This window comes from Onychostruthus taczanowskii, unplaced genomic scaffold (genome assembly GCF_017590055.1).
Source record: "Onychostruthus taczanowskii isolate IOZ18803 unplaced genomic scaffold, ASM1759005v1 scaffold78, whole genome shotgun sequence".
In the NCBI taxonomy this organism is placed as follows: domain Eukaryota; kingdom Metazoa; phylum Chordata; class Aves; order Passeriformes; family Passeridae; genus Onychostruthus; species Onychostruthus taczanowskii.
Genome location: NW_024505671.1, coordinates 615,564 through 642,019, shown reverse-complemented (window position 1 = coordinate 642,019; position 26,456 = coordinate 615,564). Strand labels below are relative to the sequence as shown.

Genomic DNA, 26,456 nt, shown 5'->3' with positions numbered 1-26,456 from the left:
ATGCAAATTCCAAGAGACACTCTGGAATCCTCTGCATCTCTTCCTATTAAAGTACTTTTACAGTTGGCAACAAAGAGAAACCTGGTAGGCCAACACTAAATATTTTTTGAGAACTATCACAACTCATTACTGCAGACGTTCAATTCAGTGGCTACATAATACAGAAATTTAAATATAAGTATCTTTAGCTCTACCCTTTTTTCCAAGTCATCTTTGCTTTTAAATAGTTTTTTTATCTAAAAAACCACACCTTTTTTGAAAGTATGAATGCTGACATGCAAATTAAGCAATATGTCATCTCTTGCCATACAAGATTACCAATCCTTATTGATGATATCTGCCTACTTAGAAAGTTCTTTGATGTCAGTGTACAGTGTGGTGAAGAATACACTTAATCACAGCCAGCGTCTGCAGCTCCTTGAACATACTATATATTAAGTAACTTATTATTTTATCATAAATTATTATCATAGAAACAGGAACAAATACTCAAGTTACTACATTTTAAAATTGCCTCTAGAAAACTTGAAAACAGAAAGGACAACTTTGTATGCAACATATAGGACTTGTCCTCCTGGTGGTGCAGCACGAGAGTCGTTATTTGCATGGCTTACAAATGTATGGTATGCTTCCAATAATGACTCAAGTTTGGAGAGGAATCTGGGGGATACTGCCACAGCAAAATCCTAGTACTAATAATTGCTAATCCTGATTGAAATGCCTGAGAACAGGTTACATTAGACGAGTTTGCAATTCGGTGAGCTTTCCAGTTTCAAGACTGCAGACCGACCCATTCCAGAAGTAAAAGGTGACAGAAAACAAAAACTGGAAAGGTCAGTACAGCTGAATTGTATAACTGACACTTGCTGCTAACTCCTAGTAATATCCAAATTTCTACAGTGTGAGAAAATGTAACTACCCTGAAGAAACTAACACATTTGCCTGTTTCAATTAAAAGCTTCAATTTGTACATGAAAGAAAATAAGGAATTACAGTAACCTCTTATTTTGCTAAGTCACAATTTTGAAGACAAAGCTGTTTCAATGAAAAGTTACAAACTCAATTTTTCATTGAATGCACTTTTCATTCAATGCACTTTCAGTTTGCTCTACTAGTAAAATATTTGATCCAGTCCAGAATTATATTTGCTGATAATTTTAAGAATAATATAATTGTGAAATTGTAAGAGATACAGTAATTCTTGAATACCCATTAGTACCAAGTATGTAGTAATATATTAAATATTTCACTGGCATTTAAGGTTGATGCAAAATGCCAGAGATGAAACTCAGACTCAGTAAGGTACTGAACACGAACTACTGACTCTACTAAAATTTCAGGATGCGGGAGATTTAAGAAGTTACAGGGATTTAAATTCACAGCCACTTCTACATAGTATTGCCATAATGTCAGAAATTTTTTCTACCAATACTTAGTAGGCATGCTTACTTTGGCCCAGGCAATTTCTGAATCTAGATCAGAAAGCAAGCTCTCTGAAGTAGACTTCTGCACAAGGTCAGCTTCAGTGGTAGCCAGCCACTCTGACAGAGAGGCAGACTCCTTCCTCATCTTGCGTGCCAGCTGAGTTGCTCTTTCCAGGTCTTGTTTTCCTTCTGTCACCTAAAAAAAAAAAAAAAAAAAAAAAAAAAAAAAAAATATGTTAAAAAAAAAAAAAATTACATTTTAAAATATAGCAAATGTGAAAGTGCTAGCCAGTTAAAATATCCACCTAAATATATAAAATCCTTGTATCTTAAAACTGTCTTGCTTTAAGGAAGAACCCTAAAAGGAAAGTTTGTATCTTACTATACAACAGAGAATATATACAAATAATTTTAAATTGAGATACATGTAAAGGAGATAAAGAAACCTGCATACCAATTTATTTATAGCTAGCAATCACCAAACTGATGTTTATCACTTTATTTTGATCCTTTAGCTGAAAATCAAAGGACTGTAGAATCTAGTCACCCACACAGGTAAAATTCAATTCCTCCTAGTAATTTCCCAGAAGAAAATTGTAAAGAAAAATTTCACTGAAAATCTAGTCTGCCATTAAAAACATATCAGTAAAATAAACATGAAATGTGATGGTTGTCGCAGTAAAATAATTTGCATTTCACACCAGTTACACAATTAGTCTGGTAAGATTTAAACACAGACTTGAGAAGAACTCCAAGCATCATAGTCAGAATCAGCTGACACTTCAAAAAATTGTGCTCTGTTCTCTACTGAGAAAGAAAAATTGTAACATTATACTGCAAGTAACTCTGCCTTTCTACATTTTCCTAATCTCTTGCCTATGTGCCTTCTAGAATCCACAGCTTCCTGGATATTTTCAAATTCTTAACTGCAAAATATTTCCTAGGACCTATTCCCAGATATTCCAACACTGTAATCTTTACCCCCAGCTTAATTCATGGATCACTGAACATAAATCCACTTGGGATTCCATCTTAATTTAGGTAGAGTCTCCTACCTGCCCAGTAAGGGTTTAACCATTTTTAAACACTCTTCTTGGACAAGTAAACATTCAACTAACAAGAAAACTATGCAATATTTAATGCAGTTCATGAGAAATACAGGTTTGCCTGCATTTTCTATTTCACACTGAGAGCAACTATTTAGATGGACTACAATTCAAAACCATCATGACACCTAAAAAAACCTCAGGTTGACTTACATTTCTCACATGACAATCTCACCATCAATTATCTTAAAGGACTTGAATGAGTGGTTGGTCAGCTTTGCCAGGGCAATCAAAACTCTGTGAGCCTTCCTTTCTTCAAGGCTACCTCTCCTCCAGGGCAGTGTGTGTAACATTCAATCTTTCAACTGATTGCTCCTGGATGCAGCAACTAGCCTACATACTATCAGCTTTAGAATCAAACTTAAAACACCATCTAACAGCAAAGAAGAGAAATGACATGCAGACAAATATTCATACATTTATTTATTTTTCTTACCTGTGCCCCCAAGTCATTGTAAAGAAATTTCAGTGCTGTCAGTTGTTCATCCATCCCTTTAGGATTATCCGTCTGTTGTTTCTGTACAATTTGCCTTCCTGTCTTGATGACAGTTTCAACTTCCAATTTCACCTCACTGAGGGTCTTATAGAGTTTCTAAAGGCATAAATATGTATATTGGTGATCAATTTGTAGGTCAGGTTTTCTGACTCTGCTTCCTCTGAGAACCTTAACTTCAAATTGCACTTAAACTCTGATTTATTAATTAATAGCAATATCTGACAAGAAGATTCCTGACTCCTGATTATATTTTATTGTGATAAATATCCTGATAATATTTTATTCTAGTTTTTACTTTCAAAAATTAATGAGATCAATAATTTAACAGTGTTTACTCCAAGGCTAATATTGTGATCTGTACTTCATCTTAGTCTTTGTTTTCTTCAAATACTAATGACTGTGATGCTTCTCCAGAACATAAGGATGAACTAGGGAAGGGAGTTTATAAAAGCTCAGCTGTTCCACCATATCTATGATCAACAGCCCACTGCTTTTATGTCCTACAAGAATATGAGGTTTTTAGTTATCAAGTGCTCTGTTAGCACTTTCCAATGAACTGCAATAGTTCCATGATGACTTTAAGCAAAATTTCCTCAGGAGAGAGTTTAAGCAACAAGAACTAGAAGAAAAAGAAACATCCCCTAGCACGAGTCATGAACATTGGATACATACCATGCACTTCTCCAAGTGAGCTTGGATTACATCTGGGTCAGTATCCTTCACATCCAAGACATGAAGTTCTGCTTTTACACCATCCAACACCCGCTTGCAATCTAACATGCGCTGCTCAAAATTGGCTGGTTTCTGGAAAAGCTGATACTTTGTACATACTTCACGGAGCTTTCTCTGTTTTAATGAAGATTACGTTGAAAGATTGTTTTAAATTACTACCTGCACTTCAAAAAATAACCTTTAAAGAATCTCACACCACAGATTATAACCTGTCATGCCACCACAAATCAATATATATGGAATTTTGGCTTGGCAGATAATGATGCCACCATCTATTCCTAATCTCTGCCTGAGGTGCAAGAGATATGTAATTCTGTATCATACGCTTTGAAAGTACCCATTCTACTCATACACACAGACTTGCTGACTTTCTCACTTATCCCATGACACTTGTGAAATTTAAGTTTCCTTGTTCAACTAATTTATGGCTGCTTGTTTCCTTATGAAAGCACATAAAAGCACATAATATTTTCTTCTCAGGTCCATCTGACTGCACCAAACAACTTACAGCAGTGTGTAAGGGTGACTCTCATGTCTTTACCTGCAAAGCATCCAGCTGAGTTCCACCACGGGGAGACCTGCATTCAGGAGAAGCAGGAGGGAAAGAGCGAGCACTTTTCTTCAGCTCCTCTAAGGTGGATTCGTGAGCTGCAATCTCAGCTTGAATTTTCTGCCATATCACAGAAGCAGGAAAAAATACATTACAAAATGCTTGCAGAGAGAGGAAGGGGAACTTTCTTACCACCTGCCAGAAGTCAATCTAACCTGTAAAACTTAAACATCACCAGGTTTATTTTAAATATTCTGCCTTTAGTGACAGCTTGCTAAATTGGAAACTGCTGTTGTTCAATACAACCTTCTTAAAAAAAATAAACCACTCCAGATTACAGAAGATAACACCTATTGCATCAGCACAGGACTGAAATTTATTACTAAGCCTAGACTGAGCACTATCATAAAATATTTTCAAAAGTTTTGTTCTGACGGGCTGTACAGAAATACCTGGGCCTCCTGAGGCATCTGAAAGGCATCTATCCTGTCAGTCAGGTAGGATGTCAGCTGTCTATCCAGATCTCCTAAACTTTCCTGCAAGACCTGCAGCATGTGGTCGGTTTCTCGCATGGTCTGAAGCTGTTGTTCCAAGGCGATCTGTCGGCTCACCGCCTGAGCAGGACAGAAAGGTAAGACAAAATGCAGCAGTAATTCAATACAAATCATAGAAGGAAGACTTCCTCAAAACAAGGAGGAGAGACCAGAAAAGATCCTACACCTGGAGGACTGGCTAAAAAGAATCCTAGAAAGCAGCAGTTTTTGAAGCTTGCTGTGGCTTCTGAACTAGTAACTGACAAACAGTGGAACGAAGGAGGGTTCTGCTGCTAGATACATATGAGATAGCAAAAACACACCTCTCCTACTATCTTGGGAAGAAAGTACCTTGTTATAACCACACCAGTTTCAAAAACTAACTGTTCAATGGGAAACGGGAACTTCACAATAGACCACAGATCAATACTGTTTGATATTCACATTGTTGATATTCACATTTCCTTTCAAAACAATAAACTCATTTGGTTACACTGTCAAAACAGAAGTTCACATGTTTTCCCTTTATAGCCTCTTCCTTTAACAGCATCTGAAATGTCATTACCTGCACAGGAACACAATTCCCCACTATCAGCAAGTGCATGCACAGACCTATGCATCTGCACACACACAGATGTGGAGAGCTGTCAAAAGCCCAGTGTGCCAGTGCTGCAGCTGCTAAAGCAAACAGGTTTTTATATGGCAATCCTGTTGTAACAGGAAAAGAGCAGTCAATGCTAACTTAAATGCCAGCACATAGCCCCCAGCTGAGGGCACTGCATTCATGTTGCTCATTGTAATGAGGATGAACTGAAATTCCCTCTGTCATTACAATTTTTTCATCAGAGACAGAAAACTGCCATCCTACAATTTGGCAGGGGCCTGTGTTACCAGGATACAGAACACAAATTACAAACCTGTGCTACCTGAAATACAGCTAGCCTTCCTCTAATTATTAAATCTATAAAAGACTAGACTGAAGTAGGAGATAAGGAAGAGGACAACCTAAGAGATAAGTAATGAGAAGAATGTTTTCCTTCTGTTCTTTGTTTCAGCATTACTTCTTCCTAGGAGTGAAAATGTCACTTCCACTCCTCATTTTTACAGTTAGTGAGAAAATCACCAGTATTTATGGCAGTAGCAAGGCAATATGAAGTTGTTAATATTGAGCTGTTCCACGATTTTGGAATTGCCTTTTTGTCAAAATTATCTAAAAAATACCAGGGCATCCCTGCAGTGCAAGCTTGCAAAACAAACTTCACTCATGTAATGAAAAATAGAAAAGCATCTTGCTCTTTGGACATTTTTACCAATTGAAAACAGCTGACACCACTGATACTATTTATTCTTTTCCTCTATTGCAGTCTGGCATCTTTGAATTCAGCTAACAAGAATCATTTCAGACTTGAGCTGAAAAATCCAGTCTACTTCAATCCTCACCCCAAGTTCTTACCAGGTGACTCAATTCCTCATAGCGGGCATTGAAAGCTTCCAATTTTTCACTGATGATGTCATCAAGAATCCCTCCATCAATCAATGTCTGCCCAAGTTCCCGAATCTGGGTTCGATTATCAGCTGGGTGACGCAAGACTGATTCCAGGGACTAGTTAGAAAAAAGTTTTAAAGGTCAAGACACCGAATATTACTGTATTTTCAGAGCTGGAAATCTGGTTGTATACATAAGTTTAACACTTCAACTGTCTTGAGAGTGCTCTAAAAGCATAAATCAGTTATCATTATCAGTTAATTCATAATGGCACATGGCATTATGGCACAGAGGTGATTTTACTTTAATTATTAAACTTCACAGCACTTTTTGCCTACTCTCATAATTTCATACTATTACAACCCTGGAAGGAATTAACCAATTTACACAGGCCAGGACAGAGCATACAATTTTACTACAGTACCAAGTATGGCACTATCACATATAGTAAAAGTCCACTTTTGACGGAGAATCTTACAAATCTCCATTTTCAATTCAGATCAGTATGTTCATTTAATGTGAGGAATCAGAATATTCAGCACATTTCAGTATGCTACTGAAGTGCAGAATTTTAGGTTTTTTTAAACAGAGCTATCTGAAAAATTACTCATCTGATAGAATCATTATAATACCTCAAGAGCATCATTGACAGCATCCAATTTATCAGGCAGATTTCCTGTCATTTGCACTCTTTCTTCCAGATTGTTTAGCCAAGCTGTTTCTAAATCAAGATACTGAAGCAGCTCAATCCAACAGGACCACACCTCCTAGGAGCAACAGATAAGAACAAAATTAGCCCAGAATGCCAGGCATCGCTCATATACCCTATGAACAACTTAAAGATATCAGTCTGAGAAATCACCTAAAAGGGAGAAGTAGAAAATACTAAGCAACATGTCACAGTACAGTATGTTTAGATACAAAAACATGCAGCTCTATCAGGAAGATACAGAGAAAGGAGCATAGCAGTCTCTAAACTTGTGTTAAAACTATCACTGATAGAAGGTTCGTATAACTATGTAAGAATGTAACAAAATGCATCTGATCCTTTTTGAAAGACAGGACACACACACACACTCTACCCCAGACCATTATCTGTTGTTCTAATTATTACTGGATTTCAACCTTTAATTTTTGGTAAATTCCTTTTTGCCATTTCGGAAGACACAAAGATCTGTATCAGATCTGTGAGACAAGTTCACTTATTTGCAGAAGCCAATTTTACAATTATAAAAACAAAGCTAGATGGTGTCTCATGGATTCCAAATACATAATTTCAAGGGAAAGTAATCTTGGAAAGGAGTAAAATGCATTTATGCTGCAGCTACTGTATTCAGAAATTTGCAGTGTCCTTCTCCACTCTGCTCTTGTGCCACCTGCCTTCATTTTACAAAATCACAGACTCAAGCTGGAGAAGATCTTGAGAGATCATCCAGTCCAATCTGAGACCAAACACCACTTTGGCAACAAGACCATGGCGCTAAATGCCACATCCACTATTGCCTTAAACACCTTCAGGGACAGTGACTCCACCACCTCTCTAGGCAGCCCATTCCAATGTTTAATCATTCTTTCTGTGAAGAAATTCTTCTCAATACCCAACATAAACCTCCTCTGGACCAGCCTGAAGCCATTTCCTCTCATCCTGTCACTGGCCTCAGAGAAGAGACCAAATCCCACCTGGCTACACTCTCCTTTCAAGCAGTCACAGAGAGCAATAAGGTCACCCCTCAGCCTCATTTTCTCCACACTAAACACTCCCAGCTCCCTCAGGAGCTCCTCGTAGCACTTGTGCTCCAGACCTTCCAATCAACTTTGCTGCCCTTCTCAGCACCCCAATGTCCTCCTTTTAGTGAGAGGCCCAGAACTGGACAATGCACTCAAGGTGTGGCCCCACCAGCACCAAGTGCATACAGAGGGACAATCACTTCCCCAGCCCTGCTGGCCACACTGTTTCTAACACACGCCAAGCTGCCATTCTGAGCCACCAGGGCGCACTGCTGGCTCACATTCCATAGCTGAGTATTAGCATCCTCAGGTCCTTTTTTCATTGTCTAGACTCCTCTGCAGAGCCTTCCTACCCTCCAGCAGATTAATACTCCCACCCAACTTGGTGTTATCCACAAATTTACTAAAGGTAGACTTGATACCCTCATCCAGAACATCAAGAAAGGAATTGAACAGATATTTCTAAGTAGAGAGCTATCATTCTTGCCTCCAAAGTGTGGCATTTCCCCCGGATCCGATTGCACAGTAGCTGGTAGTTCTCCAGCACAACATTCAACTCGGTCGCCAGGTCCTGACCACTGGATGGCACTTTGGTAGCCAACATCTTGATGTTGTCCTTGAGAATCTTCACCCTCACCTCCTTCTGCAACACATCCTCCTTCGCTCTCTGTCAAAAAAACATATTATTCTATCAACCTTCAATTGCCTTACACTCAGCTACTCACCACTCAAATCAAAGACAGCAGTTTCACATTGGAGGTCTTGCTGCCAATGTATTTCTTGGGCCTGAACACAACAAAACACAGCACTAACTTGCGTGGAATTCAGGTCACGCTAGCAAGTGGTGAAAGATCCTGTTTTATTAAGCACACAGATCTATTTACCATTCATGGTTTGTTCATTAAAAAAATTCATGACTCAAAGAAAAAAAAAAATTAAGTTCAGTGCTATTTCTATGTTATCATGCAAATACAAAAAACAAATTAACCAGGGGGAAAAAAAATAGACATTTGTTAAAAACAAGTATATCAGGAAGAAAAAGGTAGGGTGAATTTACAGAAATGATGCGTCTCAGAGCTCAGTAACTATCTCCCAAATTTATCCAGGAAGGATGATGTAAGTACACAGGACACATGCAATTACAAAGCTGGTACCACCCTCACAGCTGTTGGGTTCCTTGTGCTCAAGGAACATACAAAAAGGACAGCTAGAAGAATTCCTTCAATCTAACTACACTGAGAGGAGCGCAGCAACACATATACAGGATAAGTACAGTACAACTCCCAACACACAGGTCTGGAGAAACTGTATTATCACTTGTCAAATTTTGCCTTAGCCAGAACTAAGGAAGAAGGATAGCTGGAAGACAGATCAGGCAGACCAGTCTGAGTCTTCCTGCTGAAACAAATAAAAGGCTTCAGAAACAGAGACTGTTCTGTATCTTTCTTTTCAGGTTTCAAGAACAATTTCATGAAATTGAAATACCTCTGATAAATAAGGCATTGCACTATACAGTAGAATTTAGCACAATTTTTGTATATATATTTCAAGATGTCTTCTAAACAGAAGGCAATAAAAGAGTCAGTTAATAGAAGGGCAAAGAATAGAAAATTTTGGAAATACATTTTATGGCAGGATTTTCAAAAACCACAAAGCCTTATCTTAAACTTATTCCTCCTTAAATCTATTCCTCCTGTTAGCAGGAGTTCCACTCTGTTCAAATGAAAGCATATGCAAAAATGAGCCAAATCCAGAGAGCGCTTTTTCCCAGTCCTAAAAGTAGTCCCAGGATAATATTGTTACTGCAAATGAAAGGGCATTTTAAGTGTTACAATAAGCTTACAGGCTCACTGACATAACTGTCATAATATACATAGTGTAATCTGGATTTGACAAAGGTAAATGTGCTAAGAGTCTCATAGATTTGCCAATGAAAAGAAGGCTTGTGTTCAGCCAGCTGTCAGACTATGTGATCTCAAGTGGCTTCAAAGGACATGAATATATTAAAACTCTTGTTAAGGACTGCTTCAGAAAACCCCTTCAAAAGGGACAATTCAAAACTTCAAATGGCTTTGTTAAAGCACTTGTAAGGGAGAATTTTTTTTTCTAATCGTCCATCAAGTAACAGTATAGTGGATACTCATTTAAAAAGTGCACACAAATAAAAACATTTATAAAGATATGACTGAACTCTTAGATTAAAAAGCAGGGAACAATTTACTCTGTACATGTATCCAATAAAATTATCTCTTCAACTGACAATATTCTAATGAGACAAAAATATCTCCTTCCTCTCCTTTTACTGGCCACCAGATTCAAAAAAAAAAGACAAGCAGTGACCAATATCACTCACTCACTGACCCTTGTGGATCTCTTCCAACTCATGATATACAAAAAAAAAGAAAAAAAAAAAAATCACTGTTTGTAACTGATGATGAACACATGATAACCTTACAACACACCTATTTTAAAGTGATTTTCTAGATGTGGAGTTAGAATATTTAGGGGACAAGAAACTGAGGTCCAAGAAATAGAAGCAGAAGAATGTTTTCACAACCATTAATTTAGATAGAAATAAAAGATGACACTATACCTTTCTCAAGTTTTGTTTGCTGCAAAATTTTCCCATATTCCTAATGTTTAATATGCTGTACATAAAAAGCCTGACTCAACAACTGAGCAAGCTGTTATTTATTATGAACTCCCTTATCCCTCATGGCCAAAAAGAACATCTGCTTTTACAGTTTATGCTTCAAAAATCAAAAATTCCGCATAGCAAAAATGAAAAATACCACTAATCTTGTCATGACCTGAGCTCCTTTCCACAAATATAATTCCATAAAAGGTCAACCCTCAAAGCTGTAAAGTTCTGTTTCTCTTTAATCAGGCCTCTACAGTGAGCTGGCATTGCTGACCTTCATTTCCTCTACTGCATTCTCTAGCTCTTCAGGGGACTTGTATTCAAAATCTTTCTCCAAATATTCTTCTTCAGCTTGGGTCATCCATTCTTGCATCTCTGCCAAATCTTTCTTCAGATTTACAGCTTTTTCCTGACTTTCAGACAGGCGATTTTTCTGAGTAATGATCTAGAATCCAAGGTGGAGGAAAAAAGAGCAGCTTTGTTACTTAAATGTCCTTGTACAAGTGAAAAACCACAAGTCTTTGTTAAAATATTTTACTATCAAAATATTTTCAGGCCTTTTTAATTAACGGAGCACTTTTACATGCACACACAAACTTATGAACTCTTTTTAGCAGATCAACAAAATCTATAAGTGAGGGAAGGAGAAGTACGACCTTTGCTTTCCCCTTCATTGAACATAAACTGGTAACAATCCCTGGAAAAAGTCAATCAGAATAAAATCCTCTTCGACTACAAGTATCATATAGTTAGATATACCATGATACTGAGCAATAAAACTCTCTTCAGGCCTCACTTGTTTACACAACCCAGATACTCTGGATTCTATATCAACAACAAGGCTCTGTAGCACAGATTTTCATCAGCAATTGCAACAAAATAAATACGTTTCTACTGACAGCAGAAAGCTTCCACCCAAAAGAAACAACCAAATACACTGGAGTGGTAGTCTATTTATAGCTTTTTATTTTTCAAAGCTGCTTGGAAACCAATAAAAATTATACAGGGACAGCATAATATTCCAGTCTTCAGAAACAAGAAAAAGAGGTCAGACCTTCCTCTCACACTCTGCAGAAAGAGCAGCATAAAGCCAAGTGAACAAATTCATTTTTAATTACAAACTATTATAGAGTTTATTTTGTTCCTTCCAGTCAGGTACCAAGAAATATGTGTATTCAAGTTGGGCTTCAGCCACTTTGACAGTGAAACAAGTAAAACATTCTCATCCCACTGTTTCACTGCTTCACCTCCTCACAATCCTCACAATGCCACACAACCAGGCAGCTGCAGCAACAAGCAAGCACTGGCAACATGTGGAGAACTCACCTGTTTGCTCAGCTTCTCCCACTGAGTCTGGCAGTCTACTAGCCTAGACTTTGTCCAAGTATTTATACTTGCAAAAGCCTGAGCTCTTAAAGCAGCCTCTACTTCTTTCATCTCTTTCAGTGATGGTTCAATCATATCCATTTCATTGATAAACACCTGAACACACAGCAGAGAAAATGAATGTTGTTCTTCAGCAAGATATTACATTAATTTATAACAGTATCAATAATTTTGCAAGTTTTCATTATTCCAGAAATTTTTTGGAGCAGATCAATACTGTGATCAGATCAATACCAGGCTGCTTAAATTAATCCTTCAGAGATTCAAAATATCAGAACTATGCAAGTAAAGAACAAAGTACAGCTTGCCACACACAGCATAAACATTTTCATATGCCAAATGTCAACATCAAAACAACACAAGTTTGAAGATTACATGCACTAAATATTCTGTTATTTCTGGTGTACCTCAATTTATATTCTTTGCCTGGAAACAAACATTTGAAGGTACACTGTAATTACTTACTATAAGACAGAATTCTACATAAATATGATCATTATGTGACACTGAATAGCCAGAAATCTTCCTTGCAAAATTCTAAACTCTAGGACTTTCATCAGCTATTTCCTTCTTACTTTTACTACCCTTGGAAATTTAATGCAGAAGATACTTTTCACCCACAGATTCAATTCCATAATCACAAAAAATTGGGAAAAATATACGAACCTGTAATAGAGCAAATAATTCCAACTTGTAGACAGATATTTGTAACTACAGATAAGACCTTTGAAAAGCACAAAATATTATAGCTGCAAAAAAAGAAACCAACTCAAAACAAGTGCCCTGAAGAAAGACAAAACAATTTTTCTGGTGGGCTTAATGTGCTATGAACAGTACTCAATACAAGCAAAACAATAAGAAGAGATGCTACTTGTAATTTCAAAAGACTCCTTATAAGAGCAAAACTCACTGTGCACTGGTCAAGTTGCCTTTGAAGTCCTTCAGTATCCCCTTGAACAGCCTTTTCTGTCATTAAGAAGTCTTTCACACCATCCATCCACTTCTGAACAACTTCAGAGTCAGTCTAAATCAAATATATTAAGGAACAGTTGATACATTGCTGTGATGAAGAACGTATGGCTGTTGCATTTCAACTTCCAGCAGCTTGCAAAAGGTTTTCTACAAGCTGCTGGCATAGCCTTAGTTTTGAATCAGACCAACTTTTGTTTAATTTTTGGGTTTGCTTTGTTGGGCTTTCTGGGGGAAAGAGGGGCATCCCGAATTTCTCTGTTCTCAAATTTATATGAATATTAAATTCACAATAGTGATATTCTTCCATCCACCAGAGCATGGTTTCAATGACACTGAACCATTCCAGGCTATCTATCACATAAAGCACAGGACCAGGTAAGGAGGAGAGCACGGCTTCAAGAATTATGTGGTTACTCTGCACATGAAGGACCTGGCTGAAAGCTGGAAATATGACTAAAAATTATGAGTAAAAAAATGCATGACTGTTTCCACATTTGTTTGAAAACTGCACTCCAAAGGAAAAGAGAGGGCCCTACAAGAATACAGGGAAAAGAGGAGTGGATAGTGCTAAATGTACTTTTCAGGTAGAAACCATGCTGGGAAAGCCATTTGCATAAGCAAGACACACATAAAAGGAAAAAACCATAGAGGATCAGACAAACCACTAAAATCTTAAAAAAACAGCATAGATGTTTGAGGCAAATAGTACAACACTGTACTCACTAGAGCAACCCTTGGGGGAAAAAATAAACACACACACACACAATTTCAGAATTATGTGATCTAACAATTGGCAGCTGCCTTATACTCTGCAACGAGGTAGGAATAGAAGGAGGGAGGGACGGAGACAGAAGCATTGCCATCTCCTTCCCATGCAGTCATGGATGTTCCAAATCATCCTTACAAACAAAACCAACACACACAACACAAAGAGGGATCTTATTTCCCCTGGTTCAAACAACTTAGGTAGCTGACAGTTTTTATTAATATAGCTGCACTTCCTTCACTGAACATATTTTGACTACTTGGTTGGATAGATGTCATCTATCCTGACACCATCATCATCATAGAACAGCTCATCAGCTTCACCTTCTACTCTGCATGCCACAAAGGAGGAAAGTATACACTTCATTTTCTTAAAAACCTTACACTCACAATGTTTTCAAGATCAATATGTTACACAATATTTCTCAAAAAATGTCTGCATTAATGAAAACCCATTAGACTAAGTCCATGTTTATTTTTAGATCAATGCTACCATTAGAGGTCAAAGTCATGACATTTTCTTCATTCCTTTTCCATTTTGGGGGAATTTCCTGCAGATGAATAGCCTGAAAATAATTTTCTAAAAAAAAGACCCTATGATGCTTAATAGTGAACTATAGCTTAATGTAAAAAAAATATGTGTTTATAAAGGCTGCCTTTTGACAAGGCACTATGGCACACAACTAACTTAGCATTCTTACAATAAACTATTTACATAAGTAGCTGAAGGGAATTAAGTGGGATTACTCAAAGTTAGACACACATTTAAATAACTTGCTGAATCACAAACCAAGCCTACAAAGTTTAATTAAGTAAATGCTTCTGCCTTGCACATGTAAATAATTATCAGTGGTTAAATAACCAGTGTAGGCTGTTGATGTACAACAGTTCACAATTTTTAGACATGAACATCCTCGTCATGGAATGGTCTGGGTTGGAACAGACCTCAAAGATCATTCAGTTCCAACCCACCAGCCATGGGTAGGGTCATCTTCCACCAGACCACATCCAAATGGGCCTTGAACACTTCGATGAATGAAGCATCCACAGCTTCTCTGGACAGGTTCCAGTGTCTCACTGCCCTCACAGTAAAGAATTGCTTCCTAAAATCCAATCTAAACCTACCCTCTTTCAGTTAAGAGGCCATTATCCCTTGTCGTGTCCCCACAAGCCCATGTAAAAGGTTCTCCTTCATCTCTCTTAAAGGTTCCCTTTAGGTACTGGAATGCTGCTATAGAGCTTAACTTCTTCAGGATCAGTTTCTGACATTTTTTCCAGGTAGGAACAAAGATCAAATGTGCTGAATCTTAACTTTTTCACTCCTAGAAAAACCACATGATGTACAGTCACGCAGCAGATTTAAAAGATCTGAGAGTGATACATAATCAAAGACACAGAAAGCCATACATTACTAGAGGTGTGATAACAGAATACAAGATAAAGAAAACTTCTTCTAGGAAAAACAAGATGCAAAACTGATAAAATGAGCCTTGTCTACTCCTCCCATCACATGAGTATTACAGCCTCCCAGTAAAACATTACTCCCAGTTCATGTCACTAATGCATGCACTGTCAGCTTGGGGGAGCCTCTATCTCTAAATAACAGAAGAACCACCTAAGCAGCAGGACACGCAGGCAGATCAGCCACTGACAGCCTCATCAGGCTAACAAGAGCATTCTAGTCATTGTGCACCTGTCTGCTCACTGTTAAAATGAAAATATTTACACTGTTTCTTTTCAAAAACCTAAATGTGAGGAGTGTTGTTTTGGGAAACATCAATTTTTAAAGGGGATTTAGGAGGGGAAAAAAACCCCATTAAAAATAAACTAATACTTGCATATAGTTAAACATAAACCATACATCCTCCAAGTACTGACATGCACTTTTTTTTCCTCCCCATGTAAACTTTTTTCCCCTTTAATAGCCAGGTGCTTCAATTCCTTTTTGGCCAAGGAGAGCCTGCCCAGTCATTCTCCAAACTAATCTTGTGTTTGGTGTCTGCACCAGGACCATGCACCAAGGCTGCCATACCAATCTTTCCTGCAGTACAAGTTACATCCTGGTGTGCCCAGTGTTGTCCACAGCATTTTTATTCAACTTGTTCCAGACTGTCATTTTTATTTACACAGTATTAGACTACAAAAATCTCAATATAGATAAGTATCTAAGGAAAAATCAGGGAATATAACACAACTGTCCATCCACTGACAGCTTTACAAAACTTTTAGAAAACACAGGAATTGTGTATGCAAAAATACAGTTCATAAGACAACACAATATAAGCCCCATATTTCAACAGATAGCATCAGTAAATATTTATTTCATTTTCAGTAACTTAATTATAATAATAGTTTAATATTTAAAAAAACACTATTTAATAATTGCTTCCATTATTTCTTCTGCTATAATTTCTTTTTTGGCTTCTGTAGTTCCTTTTAAGATAATAGGAAAGTTTCTAGCATCTTGCTCAGGACATGATTCTGTTCTCAGTGGGATTTTCTGTCTTGAAGGATTTCATAGGCATGTGTATATATTTATAAAATAGGCAGGAAGGCTGAGTAACCTTAATTTTTAAACTGTCCTTCCTGTTACTTTAGAGGCCATGGTTGTAACTGGAAAAGTCACTACACCCAAGCATTTTCCTTACTCCCTTTCCTAACTTCCTTGTACTAATTCTTCATGACTTTCCACCAAAACCTTACTTGAAGAAGCAGGCTTTCTGTAGCAGGCATGGAATTACACTTTAAGACTAATGGGCATCTGACACCGATCACACTGAAGATCATCAGCCCCTACTGGGATTAACAGCACAGCTGGTATATCCTTGACCTCAGCCTAACCTTTGCTTATGAAAAGAGAGGGACACTAATTTTAAGTGCAAAGTATTTCTGTTAGAAGACAAAGTAATATCCTGGGCACATTAGAATTCCACTTCTATGCTGCTACAAATACACTATATATGCTTTCAGCCTCTGCCAGACTAGTGGATCATCAAAATTCCACTTCTCAATCAGTTTTATCTGGACTTCTGCAAGAACACAGAGAAAGGTCTATAAAGCAACTCAGTTATGCAAGACAAAAAAAATCCTTTCATTTTACCTCAAATAGTCTCAACTTGGGCATAATTTCCTCCAGTAGTTTAACATCTTTGGAAATCTTGAGCTTTAACTTGTCCCAGTGTCCCTGCACATCCTTGAACTCTTGCATGTACGTGTTTTTTATGTCCAAAGATGCATGCTTCTCCAAAGCCTTTGTTTCTTCAGCAAGTTTATCTACCCTGGGCTTCTGGGCTTCCAGTGTCTCACAAACTGTCTATAACAAAAGGAAAAAAAAAGCCTCCTTCCAGTGTTAGCCATACAATAGGTGCACACATACGAATTCAAGTACATCGAAAGTTTCATTGTGCAGATGGTGAAGAGTGATACTTGTGCAGACTCAGTGAAGAGTGATACTCCAGTTACAGCAATTATTGAAGTAGAGATGTCCAAACAACCTTTTAAAAAGCAAAACCTTCAGCTGCTGTACTGGTGCAGCAGCAGATACTACAGAAGGGATAGCAAAGCTTGGCCTCATAGCTCAACATGTGCAGGCATCTACACCTCTCGCGTGCCGCGCCATACTGGCACACAAGTCAACTAAGCAAGGGCTGTGCCACACTGCACTCACAGAGCAAACTGCAACACAGCCAGACCAGGACCTCAGTATGTTCATACCCCCACAAGTTTGTTTTTTAAAAGCACATACAAACCGGCAGAGTGTGTTCTTCCACACACTTGTAAAGTGAAATATAATTTCTTCGTTGAAAAAAAAAAAGATCTGGATATTCAAGTTTTGGAAACTACCTTCCCAGATGGGATACAGGGAGGATACATTCTGAATATATTCATTATGACATTGCTGATATATAGTCACTTGATTTGAAAGAGCTAATTTACTAATATGAAAAATAACAGCTGAACATATAAGCCAAAACATGAAAAATGCTGCCATTTCATTGAACTCATTATTTTGATTACTGTGCTTTAAATTTGCTTAAGAGAAATTCACAATGAACACATGAAATTATTATTAATTTAATGGATTTAATTTTCTAGTATATACATTTAATATGTACAAGCAAGATGTGTACATACATATTTTGCTGTATTTTTACTGAAGAAGAATCTTATTTTCAAATGTTCATGTTCTCATGAACATTTCTTTACATTTATCTACTTTACATTTATTGTGTTTCTTTTCCTGGAAAGTGTACTATTTCCTCTAAGGAGGGCAGAGAGACTGGGAAGAGGAATGTATGTTTTAGAAAACAAGAGCTTTCTGTGCAGGAGACCAGAGATGAAGCACTTATCAGTGCCTGCTACAATGCAGAGAGAGCTGAAAAATCCCAGGCTCCACAAGCAGCTCCTCACATACAGTTTGTTCCCCTCTCCTCTCACACTCTCACCTTAAAGCACCTACACTAGCAGAGTATGTCCTTTCAGGGTAATTAGTCTCTGAAGAAAACTGGGCAGAGGCAGGAAAAAACAAGCCTCCAAAGGCTAAATGCCATTGTAATTCATGTAGCATATGGACCAGAAAATCTCCACCAAGTCTAAACAAAACAGAAGTAACACTAACAAGAAAACCAAAGAAGGAAAGCTTCTTTTAATCTCCTGGTTCAAAAAATCCCAAAGCACTAACACTGGACTTCTAAAAATCATTGCTCTGCTAATAGAGAAGGATATAACAGAGAAGGTGCTCTCTGCACCCAGCAACCAGAGCTCCTCCAGTGTCACCTGGAGGCCACCACACCAGGAAAACTACATGCTTCTGGATGTGGAGGACAGTAGAGCAGGCAGGGAAGTATTTGAGTTTTTTCAAACAAAAAAAAAAAGGGGGGGGGGGGGGGGGGGGGGAAGTACTCGAGATGCAGAATTCTCTCCCTGGAGAGAGGTCCATCCTTGCCCCAGTATCTGGTATTTCCAAAGCAGCTGTCATCTATAAATTTTTGTCTACTTTATAAGCTACAACAGGAAACAAAATATTGTTTCTACTGGACAGGATTTTTGTACCAATTTCCTTTATGGCTCAACAGCACTGTTTCCCTTTGATAGGCAGTCTGGAGGTCAGAGAGTACAGTTACTCTCTCTAAACACCCAAGCAGGATGCAGCAGGATGGGTTTGTTAACCAGCTGACCCTCAGACAGTTTAATCAGGCAGACCCCTCACACCTGGGTGGGCTTTACCCCGTGCTTGGAGAGGAGGGTGGAAAGCCTGCACACCACAGTCCCTTCAGAAGGGCAGAGGCAGGGTCAGAGGAGATCACCCTGTCCCAGGGAGGGACCGGGCCTCCCAAGGACAGAATCAGGCCAGGCACAGGCATGACCGTGGTGTCATGGGGACAGACAGGTGCAGCTCCAGCTCCTCATTTTCCTTACAACGGCACTTGGCAACAGAGAAGCAGACCTTGGATCAGGTCAGCAACCTGATCCAACCCAGCCACTAGAAGTGGGATGCTCTTGGGGCTCTATTATTTATTTTGCAACTTCTGAGCACAGGAGGTACACACACACCAGAGTGCCTGGGGAAGCCTCCAAGGCCATCTGAGGTCCTTCTCTCCTGGCTGAGCAGTCCCAGCTCTCAGCCGCATCTCCTGGCACAGGCAGCACGAGAAGCTGTGAAGTCCTGCAGGCTCAGAGATACCCAGCCCTCACCTGGATATGTCCCTCAGCAGCCTGATAACTCAGCAAGCCACTTCCAAAAGTGGGTTCCACACCCACATCCCTGACGCCCCTCTGAGCAGTGTTAGCTACCCCACTGAAAGCAAGGCAGGCGAACAGAAGGTGACAGCAGTGGGGTAACCTCCTTACTCAGTGCCAAGGAGAGCGTTACCTTTGCCTGCTGCAGGGCGCTCTCCACCTTGCTGGGCTCACTCAGACCACCGGCAATGGAGTGCTGCTTGCCCTCCAGCTCGCTCAGCATGTCCTTCAGCTGCTGCAGGGACTCCACGTACTCCCGGCTCGGCTGCCTTTCTGTCTCTGGTACCGTGTAAAGGAGGAAGGGAACAAAACACAAAGTGAGGAAATACACTTGAACCCAAAGCATAGGAGATGTGAACATAATCAGCTTCCCAAGAGCTAAAAAACTCTTCAACAGATAGCATTGTTTTTCCTCTTAAAATATTAAATATATAACACACAAGTATACAGAATATAATAATAAATATGCAATTACAACCTTCCAAAAACTTTGCAAATTCAATCCCATTGACGAAATTCTTTTTATACACTTAAGCACCTAAATCTATTTGGGTGGGTGGGGTGGTAGAATCAGTAGTATTTAAATAATATGTTATTATGCTAAGAATAATCCATAGTATTTAAAATATATAAACCACCCAGAATTAGTATTTTGCATTTTTAAGCTTTAGACATATCTGTTACTTATCTGCAAATACACACACAGATATATACTACATATAGAAAACATAGTATAGCAAATACAATAGCCATATTAAATTAAATATACACACTATATAGAGGAACTATATAAGCTAGTATTTATAAAAGTGTGTGTATATATAAAATACATAAAACACATATTAGTGTGAGCTTGTGTTTTGCTTGCTTTTTCATGGTTTTTTTAATATATTCACCCACACAAATATATAAAAATAGCAGCTTTCAGCCTGTTATCAGAACAGAAACGCCATCTAGGAAGAGTTAAAAGGGAATTAAAGTTTGGATGGAGTACGTGCTTGCTATCTTCAACCACATCTCAAAATTTGTTCAATTTGTGTGGAATCCCAGGCAGGAGGCAGCAACTCAGTAGCACTTCAGAATGAAAACAGCCAGTTGGAATAACTGCAGCAAACAAGATTTGGCCTGTAAGTCCTGCACTGTGGTGTGCACATTCTCACGGATTCCTAAGCAATTTTGTTACTGCCCCACGTGAAAATTAATCTAAGCCTTGTTCTGACTCACTAGGTAGCTTTTCAACAGCTTACTGTCAGAACTGTCCTACCTCTTATACAAATGAATCAACGTTTTTGAGAGAATCAGAGTTATCCAGCTCCCTTTCCTCCTAAAGCCAGCTCAATTTAAAGAGAGGGGAAAAATTAATAAGAAGCATATAGGTGTATTGTCACTAAACTACAGAAAATCCTGAAGGAGAAGAAAATAGTTAAAGTAGTTTCTCAGTGACAAAAATATTGAGTCAATTCCCATCTAGAGTTGGGACTCAGTAGCTCTCCATGGGGGAATTTTCAGAGGCTCAAAGAAGAGCCATAAGAAGAGCAGGCCTTCTGTCAGTTCACAGATGCTTAAGTCACCCCACTAGCTGTTTCCAGCACTAACAGAGCTCTGGAAGTTTTTACCTTGCAGCGATTCAACTATGCTGTAAATAAACAGCTAAAACCCTGAACTAATGCTTCCCTCTGTTCTTCAGCAATATAACTTCTCAGCAGGTTGTCTCATTCAAAAGACACACAAACACACATTTAATGTGTTAGAATAAGTATGGTGTTTCTACCAAGCAGTAACTGGTTCAAGCAGATCAACAACACCTCAAGTGATGCGTGACACACACACACAAAAAAAGTATTTTTGTCACATGATATATAGTTACCAAAACACAAAATACCAATAAAATTACGCACAAGTACATGAACTCAAAAACAGCCATAAAATAATAACTAGTCACAGTAAGAATGAAAACATCCCCTTGGCAATTTGAACATGGCTGACATATACTTCATTCATACAGTTTTCTGCATGGATATAATTGAAGCCTGCAGGCCTGGTGCAACACATTGTATAGATGGACTACATTTAGTAATTAAGCCTATTTTTACTACTCACAGAATAGAGTGTTAATGCCCTTCATTTTGGGGCTGTTAATAAAACACTTCCTCAAATTACTCTGAAACAAAAACTCAGGAAAAAAAAATCTCTCACAAGTCTGTGCTGTTGCTATTCAGCTGTAAAGTATTACCAGAACTACATATTTCATGCACTACATTTAAAATTCTTTAAAAACCAGCATGACTGGTTTGAATGCTCATAATGAAATTTATAATGCAACAACAACCCAAGTAGAAACTGCCTGAAAAGCAAGCCAGATTCAAATCACTTCAAAGATGAAATTTCCAAAAGGAATTATGTATGACTAATGTGCTCAAAGCTATAAAAAAGAATAAATTTCACATGCGCACTTTCATTTTACAAGGTTCTCCTAATATTCTACTTTTCATTTCTAGTATTTCATTACAGAATATTTATTTCTGTAAGTACCAGAGAGAGAGATTTCTCAGCTATATCATCCACCTTAAATATGTCTTGCTAAGTAGTTAAATGAGGTTTCAGGAATGTTGCATCCTTGCAAAATTGTTTTAAACACCATGGAATGATAGATTTTTGAATTGTGCACAGAGGAAGCCACATTCTTCCAGGTGAATAAAATAATTTTGTCAGTTTGGCACAACGCCTAGCATAAACACTACAAAAACTCCACCAGAATTCAATGAGTTTTCACTCAGCTCAAAACAAATAAAAATGAAATAAAATCAAAACACAAGTAAGCAGGAGGCTTTAGGCTAACATATGTATTTATATTTATTTACCTTTTTTCAACTGTTGATGACGTTCCTCTAGTTTCTGACAAGTCAATTTGAAGTGATCAAGAAAACCACTCAAGTTGTCCTGAATAAAATCCGGAGGCATGGGCTGAGAGGAGAGTGTCTTGCAGGTGGCTTTCAGATGTTCCAGCTGTGGACTCAGGCTTATGAGATGAGTTAACTCCTGCTGTAAAAGAAAAACCAAAATTGACACTTACCCTGTAAACACAAAGATTTTAGTACACTACTGCAACATCCACATTACTAGGGGGACAACACTAAAGTACTTCTGCGACAGATTCTAAAATCTTCCAGTCAAGCCAGGTGCCCTGCATGCCTTAGAAACTGAGTTACCTTACTGACTAGGCCAAGCTCTACTGGGGCATCCTGTGCTTCTGACAGCTTCCATTCAAAAATAGCAAGTTTGGCCAGACTTACCTGACATAAGTCTTTCAGGACTGCTGAAGACTGGGATGCTATAGAAGAGTCTTTTTTAAGCCAGTCATCCTTCTCAATTAAAGTCTTCTCAAGCTCATTAATTTCCTTTAAATAAGCATTTATATCTTCCTGGTACTTGATCTTTCTAGCCACCTCTTCTAGATTTTGAACCACATCTTTCCACCCAGACAAAATTTTCTCCATCACAGATTTTATATCCACTGTAGGAAGTCCATCTACAAAGATTATACAAATTATTGTTATATTAACTGCAACACATTTTCATTAATAGGCATTTAACCTTTCCTCTCTTCAAATACAAGAGCACTTTCACATTAATATACAAAACACTGATTCCCAGTTCAATATCTATAAATCTATACCTATTACTAGCACCATTTCAGCTTTATATTTCTAGTAAAATGGAGAGTGAGATACTCTATTTTTGAGGAAAGACACAGAGAGGGGGTTTTTTTTCTGAACCATTCTGTCACAAGTAGAGTCCAGAGCACTGGTCAGGGCAGCCAGCCAGCTTCTACCGGAGCACTTGATGACCCTGCTCCATATCCATAGATGTCCCTGTGCTCACACAATGGCCACAGGCTTGGCACACCAACACCACAGCAGCCACAGGGGAGGAGCATGCACACAAAGACCAGTCACTGCCATTATGGCACAGCCTGTACCTGCCCCAGGATAGAAATGGATGTAAGCACAAATGTGCCAGTGCTGTGCATTATTCCACACAGGTGTAGCTGGGCCTCAGCGAGCCTGAGCTGGACAGAGCATACTATCAGACCCTAACAAAACCAGGGGCTGTAGATTGGTTATTTTCTGGAGACCCCAACCATTAAGATAACCATAAATTAGAAAGCAAATTCTTGACCTTACTCTTTGCTGATACAAAGCAGCTTTTCAACTATGCATTTCTTGTTATGGTTAACACATGCTGGTTTCATACCATGGCCTATCATATCACAGCTACAAGGGTTTGTAGAAGAAAGAGGAAGGGAGCATTAATTTCTCTTCAGGTTTGAAAACAAGCAACATCTAAAAGTTTTTATAAACCAAACTCCAAGTCAAATCAGTGGCTTTCAGCCATTAACTTCAGGGCAATGGCACCCACTGTAAAAAGCTTCAGCTGCAGTAGGCAAGGAGGGGAGGACTGGACATGCTTAGTAAATTGGGGCATACGAGCAAAGCACTGGACTGCAAAAAACTGTGATTGCTCAGAAATCCAGTGGAATTCACCATTTTCCAAAAGTGATGCTGGTCATCATGCAGGACAATGATATCATCCTCTCTCCTGTCTGAATGCTCCAGTGATAACTTCACCAGAAGTCAAGTGCACAGCAGATCTAAAAGATTGCCTCCAGATGATATGAACATCTCTTTTATAGATGTATCATTCTACTGATGGAATGATACCTCTACAAAAGCTATGTTTTTGTTTTTTCAATATGAAACAAGATTTTGGCAAGGCTTCAATTTTCATGGATGTCATTGATCAGGGTTTTAATTGGCAATCATTTTCCCAATCTCTTTAATTGGCAATCATTTTCCCAAGACTTCTCTCTTGCCTTTGAGCCATAGATTGTAACTGCATCATTAAAAACATTGACAGTTTTTGCAAAAATAGATAAAACTATGAAAAAAGAGACACATATGTATCAAGTTTAAATTTGGCTTCAAAAATTTCACTTCTCTATAGCATTGTTTTAAAACTTGTACTTAAAATCAAACTACTTCCTTGAAAGCATGTAATTAGCATTGTTACTGAAAGAGAAATAATTTCTTAAAATGCTCCTTAAAAGATTGCAAATGAACACATGCACATTAATGAATAATAATATTGCTTTTCTAAAAGCTTTAATTGAAAAAACACACAACTAACTAGTAACAGTAACAATGACCACTGAAGGAAAGAAAATGGAGAGAGAAGGAAGGAAATAATGTATTTCAGTATTATTTCCCAGCAACTCAACTGATTAAATCACAAAAGAGAAAAACCTCCAAGCTGCTTACCCTTTCCCATTTGATCCAAAAGAATGTGTCCACTTCGTTTCAGTTCATCTAACTTCTGGCTTTTTTCAGCTCTTTCCTTTTCAATCACCTTCAAAATGAATCAAATAAACAATATACTGGCAGCAAGGGTTATTTTCCTTGACTTCCCTCCTTCACCCAGTAATATCTATTTTCCCTCTACTACCCAAAACACATCATTGTTTTGGATACACCACCTTCTGAGATGTATGTCAGTTCTGCTTGTGCCGAAAACATGCAAAAGGAGTCACCTCTCATAAGTAACAGGCATGTGAGAGATTAGTACTACAGCACCAGGAATAAAATATTGTTCAACGGCTTGACGATCCCACAGTGTGAAATAAGATATTGGGACAACAGTTGAAACAAGTCACTTGTGATCAAAAAATCACCTGTAATCCTCTAATGTGAACCAGTGGAGAAAAAACCACCTTTTTAATGGCCCCTTCATTTCTATAGTTCCTACTGTGATTTCCTGTAGAAGGGACCAACAAACCTGTTCCCTAGAACAGTTCTTCCAAACAGCAAGAACTATAGCACACCAGTAATCCGCTCTCATAAGCTCTAGTGCTCTACTCTCCCTTACAAAGACTTAGAGAGGGAAATTCTTCATTACTAGCAAGGTTTTTAAAGGAAAAAGCTCCTCCCACAAGTTATACATACTGGTGAATATTCCTTTGTGACTCAACAGATAGAATACATCCACAGAGAAAGATGAGTTCCTTGGCCACAAAACCACAACTTTACAATCCTTTGTGATTACAACATCTCCAAACTAAAATCTTTTTGAACCTCATGTCAAAGGTCATTACTCTGGTTTAGGCTTCCTACAGTAGATTCAGAAGCATGCACTTATTTGCACAGCTGGGAAGAACAAACTCTGTCCTATCCACTTAGAGTCAAATAATTTTTTAAAAAGTACTGTTCATGGGAACCTGATGTTCATCTCAGGACCTCTTTTTTAAAAGAGCTATAAACATTCTTAAAGATCTATAAATAAAATATTGGGGTAGTTGTTTTGGTTTTTCTTTCCAACAGTACTGCCATTCCAAACATTCCTACTTGCACCATTTTCCACGAGAGCACTATGAAGGAGCCTCTTCATAGAGATTTTTAAGTATTGTTTATGATTTCAAACGCAGAGTCAGGTCCTGCTAAAGCTCCACTGAGTCTTGATTAACAAAGAATGCTCAAGAACCAGAGAAAGGCAAGAATACATTCCTGACGAGGAATAGAAAATTAAATGGTTATTTCACAGCTCCCACAAGATTCTGCAAGATTATGTAGTCTGCCTTGCAGGCATCAGCAACACTGTACACAAGCTGTAACAATCAGGTTTTCTCCTAAATTAACAGAGCAAACATGTCTAAGCTTTATAACAAACCACTTTGGACCCTGGGTGGTACAGTGTTTGAGGAGGGTCACAGCATGATTCAAGAGGTCTCTGAGCACCCCACTGGCCTATCTCCACCAAAATTATATAAGTAGTGTCAATCAAGGCCATTTCCAACTGTGAAACATTAAACCAAAATATGCTACTTAGTGTAAAAGATAATAATCCT

The 26,456-nt window shown here is 38.3% G+C and overlaps 1 protein-coding gene across 5 annotated transcripts in view; it reads right to left on the bottom strand.

Annotated features, from left to right (window-relative positions):
- The window catches only part of UTRN (utrophin), a 341,969-nt gene that overhangs the window by 221,313 nt on the left and 94,200 nt on the right, over positions 1 to 26,456 (bottom strand). For 3 of the 5 annotated variants that reach the window (XM_041423524.1, XM_041423522.1, XM_041423525.1), the window contains 16 exons: positions 24,877 to 24,964; positions 22,852 to 23,087; positions 22,420 to 22,600; positions 19,692 to 19,837; positions 16,920 to 17,132; positions 12,993 to 13,106; positions 12,023 to 12,178; positions 10,971 to 11,141; positions 8,543 to 8,722; positions 6,960 to 7,094; positions 6,295 to 6,444; positions 4,761 to 4,922; positions 4,300 to 4,428; positions 3,699 to 3,872; positions 2,967 to 3,122; positions 1,450 to 1,620 (listed from right to left, as the gene is read on the bottom strand). In XM_041423524.1, coding sequence (XP_041279458.1) covers positions 1,450 to 1,620; positions 2,967 to 3,122; positions 3,699 to 3,872; positions 4,300 to 4,428; positions 4,761 to 4,922; positions 6,295 to 6,444; positions 6,960 to 7,094; positions 8,543 to 8,722; positions 10,971 to 11,141; positions 12,023 to 12,178; positions 12,993 to 13,106; positions 16,920 to 17,132; positions 19,692 to 19,837; positions 22,420 to 22,600; positions 22,852 to 23,087; positions 24,877 to 24,964 — 2,562 coding nt within the window. The remainder of the gene's footprint in view (positions 1 to 1,449; positions 1,621 to 2,966; positions 3,123 to 3,698; positions 3,873 to 4,299; positions 4,429 to 4,760; positions 4,923 to 6,294; positions 6,445 to 6,959; positions 7,095 to 8,542; positions 8,723 to 10,970; positions 11,142 to 12,022; positions 12,179 to 12,992; positions 13,107 to 16,919; positions 17,133 to 19,691; positions 19,838 to 22,419; positions 22,601 to 22,851; positions 23,088 to 24,876; positions 24,965 to 26,456) is intronic. The other 2 variants (XM_041423523.1, XM_041423526.1) reach the window with 2 other exon arrangements.